Raw genomic sequence first — 6043 nt, forward strand, 5'->3', positions numbered from 1 at the left:
ACCCTTACATGTATCTTCTCCTGCTGCGGTGTAGGCCGCCACTTCAAATGGTCCTTCCCTCGTATGGATCTTGCGTACCTTGGCGTAAGCTCTCGCGTTTTCTTCCCGCGGAGTCGATACCACCAAAATGTTTTGACAGCCGTTCGGACAGTACGTGTCCTCCGTCGTGTCTTCCGGCGCTAAGGCTGCCGCCATGGCCAGCGCTCTGGAGAGATGTACCAGGCTGAACTTTTTAACGTCGAGGCCGCCACGTGGGCGGACAATTATCTTGATGTGATCCCTAGGTAGCATCGGGATCCTAGAGGCGGTAGCGACGCGCTTAAGCACGTTCTGAGAGGTGGCCGTGCGGCGACTACCCTTCCCGCCATGGTTGGTATCCTTTATAGCCACGGATTTCCCGCCAGCGGCTAATGCGCGTCTCCTTCGGCGAGTGATGGCTGTCATCCATCCGATATCTTCCTCCGAGGTGATCTCCATGCCTTCAACAGCTAAGCCGGAGGCCGTGCCTACACTCCGTCGTGCGCGTGAGGCCTAGGCCTACAGCGCGAGCTAGGGGCTGGCACCTTTTCTACGTGGCACGCAGAAAACACTTTGCAAAGAGGCGAAAAATGGGCATCCACGTAATCCTTGTGATACGACGCGTCGATTGACACCAGGTTCTCAGGGGTGGTACAAAAATTCGGCGCAAAAACATTGATCGAAGCGGGAGCCGATGTTTGCACGACCGCACTAGTCGGCTTCTTCTTCTTCCCCCCTGGGAGTGCATTAGAATATTTTATTATAAAGGCCGGCGGTCTGTCAGATTCTAATGTGGGCTGTCTCTTCGCCAATTCCGATGGTCTCTCCAATCTTGACGCGGCGTCATAAGCTCTATCGAGAGCAACTTGGGGATAGTTCCTTTCTGCTAGCGTTGATTTAAGGTCATTTAGGTGGTGGATATAATCGTGGTCTTCGCTGCAGATTCTTATACGTTTCGCTTGTCCGACAAAAATTCCTTGCTTTCAATGTCGCGGGTGATGACTGTTGTAGTCTAAATACTGCTGGCTATCTGTAGGCTTCCGGTAAAGTGTCGTTCTCAGTTTTCCGTTTTCTATGTAGACCGTCGTGGCCAGGAAGTTGACCTGACTAGGAGAGTGGTGAGCAGTAAATTTAATACTCGGGTGAAAGCGATTGAAATGGCTAATTAAGTCGGTTAAGGCGCTTGTGCCGTGTCCCCATATTATAAATATGTCGTCAATGAAACGAAGATAGGTGTGGGGTTTTAAAGGGTAGGATTTCAGCAGGTCTGCTTCAAGCTGTCCCATGAAAATGTTCGCATACGTGGGAGCGAATGCCGTACCCATGCTAGTGCCGAAAATTTGCAGGTAGTGTATAGAATCGAATTCGATATAGTTGAGCGTGAGAACTAACCTAAGAAGCGATAAGTATAAACTTCAGGAGCGTGCGCTCGGGGATTGATTGCGAGGGATCTAGAAACGGCTTCAATTCCTTCAGTCATGGGAATGTTGGTGTAAAGGGCAGAAACATCCAAAGTGACTAGAATAGCGCGGTCGGAAAGGATTTGGTTGGCGTTGATGCCGTCGATAATTCAAAGAACGTGCGGCGTGTCTTGAACGAAAGATGGGAGGGTGGTGGGTATGTTTGACAGGTGGTGATTTAAGAATTTAGATAGTGACTCAGTAGGTGTGTTGTTATTAGACACAATAGGCCGACCTTGGACTTCTGCTGTAAATATTTCTTCAACCGGAACTTTATGTATTTTAGAAAGAAGATAAAAGCGGCCTGCTGTTTTGTTCTTGGGCATCATGAAGCGATATTCAGATTGCGTGATTAGTTCGCTGGACAGGAGCTCCGCTATTGTGCTTATCACAATATTGCTGTATCTGAATTTGGGTTAGAGTCGAGTTTTCTGTAATGGGTGTGGTTGCTCAGTAGTTTAGAGGCCTCATTCCTGTACTTTTCTATAGGCCAGATTACGATACTGCCGCCTTTGTCTGCTGGTTTTATTACAATATCATTCCTTTTCGCAAATTCTTTAAGGATTCGCAAGTTTTTTAAGGAGTTCTTTAAGGATCAGCGACACTCCTAGCTCACGCACTAGGGACACGTAAGCTCAATTATTTTCTTCTTGACATTGGAAACCAACACGAAAACGTCGATGTCATCCCCCACGCTGAAATACACCAGGACCCCGACATTGTGCTCGCCCGGGACGGACTTCACCTCAATTTTTTTGGCGTCAAGGCAATGGCCAACAACATCAAGTACAGGCTCAGGAATTGTTTAAAATCGACGCAACCTACAACACCAATAAATCCTGCGTCCCAGTTAGCTTCAACACAGAAACACACGCCTCAAATTTTCAACACCAGCTCGCACGCACGTTCCACCGAAGCTAGAACCCAAGAAGCATCCACACAGACGGTGGACGCGGAACCAACAGCACCTTTACAACATCCGCGCATACGGAAGCCCACAACCACCCGCGAAGCCTTCACGCAAACAGCTACATACACTAACAAGCAAACCGATAGACAGACAGACACACATACAGACATCGGTGCAGGCCTCGACAAGAAAATTAAGCGTAAAAAGACACCACCTGAAGATTTTTCGCCCTGGAGGTCTGCCCGAACCAAACAGAAATGACTACCACGCACTAGGGATAGCACACGAAACAACAAATCTCGCCCTTTCCTCCAATCCCGCAAACTCGTCCCAAACAAACAAATTACGGATTTCACCTAAAAACTTACACTAGCTGCATTAACCCTTTGTGGGATAACGGGACAGATAGGTCCCGCTTTTTACTCTGACAAAAATGCATTAGCAGCCGATGCCAGTGAAACGCAGTGTAACAGTAATGTGCTGCCATCTATTATAGGTGTCTGAAGATGTTTTCTGCTATTGTTTTGAAGTGCTTCCGTAGGTGGCGCTTCAAGTTCATAAAAATGAAAATTGTGTTGTTTATAAAAGGTCCGTTCGATTTATCTGCACTACCTGAACTAGTTCATGTAGTGCCACACTCGGCCATTCGTTTTGGCAGTGCAATGTGGCGCCCTCTGAACTACGGCGTTCGTTTTAAACAAGTGCAGGCGTCGTGCAGGGCTAGTTCAGGCAGACCCTGCACCGTGTTGGGAGATGGTGCCGGTCGTGCACAAGCGCAACAGCCATGGCAGCAGACGACGGCAGCATTTGCGTTGCAATAGACGGCGTGGCAACGAAGCTGACGCCGATCGTCAAGAAGATGGGAGCCATGTTTGGCAAGAGAACGGCTATGCGTACAGGACAGAAGGTATGTTTGGGCACAGCTCCATGTTGCATGAGACACGTGGGTGCACGAAGCATTTTGCTTGTAACAGTCGAGCCTTATCACGAAGTAGATGACGTGCTAGGGGAGGAAGTTGGTGACAAGTGGAGTACAAATGAACCGCCGATCCGCGTTGGAATTCCAAAATCATGGGACCCTCACTTCTCAACAAAGCCAGTGGTGCGGGCAGCCGACTGTTTTGATCTGTACTTCGACGATGAAGTGTTGGAAATGATTGTAGAGCGCACAAACCGTGCCGGGGCACTAAAATACCCTAAGAAGTGGGCGGTGCTCACAAGGGATGAGCTGCGCGCTTATTTTGGATTGCTGCTTCTGATGAGCGTGTCACCACGACATCACTTTTATCATTACTGGAGCCGTGATTCTCTTTTCAACTGCGAAGAAATCGCCAAAGTGATGTCTTTCAAGCGCTTCCAGTATATCATGAATTCCCTTCGTGTAAACGACCCAAGCAAAGAAAAGAAAAGAGGAGAAGATGGTTATGACAGGCTTGCTAAGCTGCGTCCCCTTATTGATAAACTGAACAAGAAATTTCAGGAAGAGTACTCGCCGTCATCTCACCAGGCAATTGACGAGAGCATGGTTGCTTTCAAAGGAAGATCTAGTATGAAACAGTACATTCCAATGAAACCCATAAAAAGAGGGTATAAAGTCTGGTGCAGGGCCGACTCAAAGACGGGCTATTTGCTGCAATTTCAGGTGTATGAAGGGAAGAACGCACAAAGACCGGCCAATCAAAGCCTTGGTGAGCATGTCGTTCTTTCTCTGTCAGAGAACGTGCAGCCTGGAACGCGGCTATTCTTTGATAACTATTTTACCTGCACTCGCCTAATGGAAACTCTCGCTGAGAGGAGCATCCTAGCCGCAGGGACGGTTCGCACCAACAGAAAGGACTTGCCCGAAGAACTGAAGCGAAACAACAAGCTAAAGAAGGGAGAATACCTGTGGCGCTCCAAAGGTCAGGTCACAGCCTATCAGTGGCGTGACACTAAAGATGTTCACCTCTTGTCGAATTTCCATGATCCGACGGAAACTGTCGAAGTGTCACAGAAGCTTGCCAATGGCTCTTCGGTGGCTGTGATCTGCCCAAAAGCACTGGCAGACTACAACATGTCGATGGGAGCCGTAGACAAATTTGATCAAAAGCGAAATGCCTACACTTCTGATAGGCGTTCCAAGAAGTCCTGGTATAGGATATTTTATTTTCTCTTCGATGCTTCTGTCGTCAATGCATTCATTCAATACTGCGCCAACAATGACATAACATACTTGTGGTTCCGGCTTGTTCTAGGACGGCAACTCATAAATGGACAAACGTTCAGGCACTACACTAGCACAGGACCATTCCGGAAGAACAAGGAGGGCCGAAAGAACGGCCAAAAAATGGTTGGAGTCTCGGAGGAAATTCGGTTCACAGGGAGCGGCCACAATCCACAAAAAGTGCCCACAAGGCGAAGGTGCAGGTGGTGCTCCACCACAGGAAATGAGGTCCGCACAAAGTTCATGTGTGGGGTGTGCAAGGTGCCCCTGTGTGCCACTTGTTTTGGTGCCTTTCACACTAAATAGGCACAAAAGTGATCTTAGCAGGGTGCCTTCATGAGACAACGGGACAGTGTTGTTCCACTTCCGAAATCCACGGAATGTGCCAATGGGACATATACGTCCCACTTTTTTTCTAATAAACTAGGCATGTTATAATTCTCAAATTTGTTTAGTATTATTTGTGAAGCCTTCAGGAGCTCAAAAAAGCAAAGCATTTCCCTTTTTTGCTAGAAAACCATATATGAACTCACAAAGGGTTAAACAGAGGAAAATCCCAAAAGGTCTCAGAATTAAGGTTAGATGCGCCCTCGGTTCTTTACCCTCCAGGCTATTATTAAAGTGAAATGCTGTCCTAGAAGATGCATCGCTCTCCCTTATTGACATTCTCGAAGAACACTGCCAGGAACAACTTATGATAATCTCTGATCAACTCGACAGCATAAAGTTAACTGAACCGGAAAGAAGAGAACTTAAACAATTCGTCCAAACTAAGGAGGAAAAATTACTAGATAAATACCAGCGCAAAGATATTAGAGCTGCAGATCCACCCAAAGAAACTAATGTAACCCTTGCAGCACGTAGCTCCACCGACAGTCCTACACACGAGCATCCAGAGCACTGCAGAAATGTAGTAGACATATCCCAGACTTTAAGCCCCGAAGAAGTTGATCTCCTGAAACGCAGTCTAACGTTTTGTCCGACGAACAACGCAGTGAATGAATACGAACTCCACAAAGATATAAGAGAGTTTTCACGACGCATGCGCATCAAGGAGTTCTTTTTCGGTAGACCAGATGTAGGAAAAGAAGATAGATACTCTCTTCGACCACCTACCACGTGGACACCGGAAACCAAACAGCGCCCAGACCTCCAATTATACATAAAATTGATATCAAAGGAAATTCTAGAGTCAACGTGGCATTGCCGGAAACGCAAAACTTTGACCCCCGCTCAACAACAAATCCTTAAAGAACTTGCGAAAAGGAATGATATTGTAATAAAACCAGCAGACAAAGGCGGCAGTATCGTAATCTGGCCTATAGAAAAGTACAAGAATGAGGCCTCTAAACAACTGAGCAACCACACCCATTACAGAAAACTCGACTCTAACCCAACTTCAGATTACAGCAATATTGTGATAAGCACAATAGCGGAGCTCCTGTCCAGGGG

At 47.2% G+C, this 6043-nt stretch overlaps 1 protein-coding gene across 1 annotated transcript; it reads left to right on the plus strand.

The window, feature by feature from the left end:
• The first annotated feature begins 3225 nt into the window (after positions 1–3225).
• LOC126545941 (piggyBac transposable element-derived protein 4-like) lies at positions 3226–5120 on the plus strand. Its single transcript, XM_050193991.3, has one exon. It carries the CDS (start codon positions 3248–3250, stop codon positions 4895–4897), a length of 1650 nt encoding a protein of 549 aa, XP_050049948.3. The 5' UTR covers positions 3226–3247; the 3' UTR covers positions 4898–5120.
• Positions 5121–6043: the final 923 nt, after the last annotated feature.

The sequence above is a fragment of the Dermacentor andersoni genome, chromosome 1 (genome assembly GCF_023375885.2).
Source record: "Dermacentor andersoni chromosome 1, qqDerAnde1_hic_scaffold, whole genome shotgun sequence".
Lineage (NCBI taxonomy): Eukaryota > Metazoa > Arthropoda > Arachnida > Ixodida > Ixodidae > Dermacentor > Dermacentor andersoni.

Coding starts and splice junctions, on each gene's coding strand:
- LOC126545941 (XM_050193991.3), top strand. CDS start 3,248: ATGGGAGCCATGTTTGGCAAGAGAACGGCTATGCGTACAGGACAGAAG.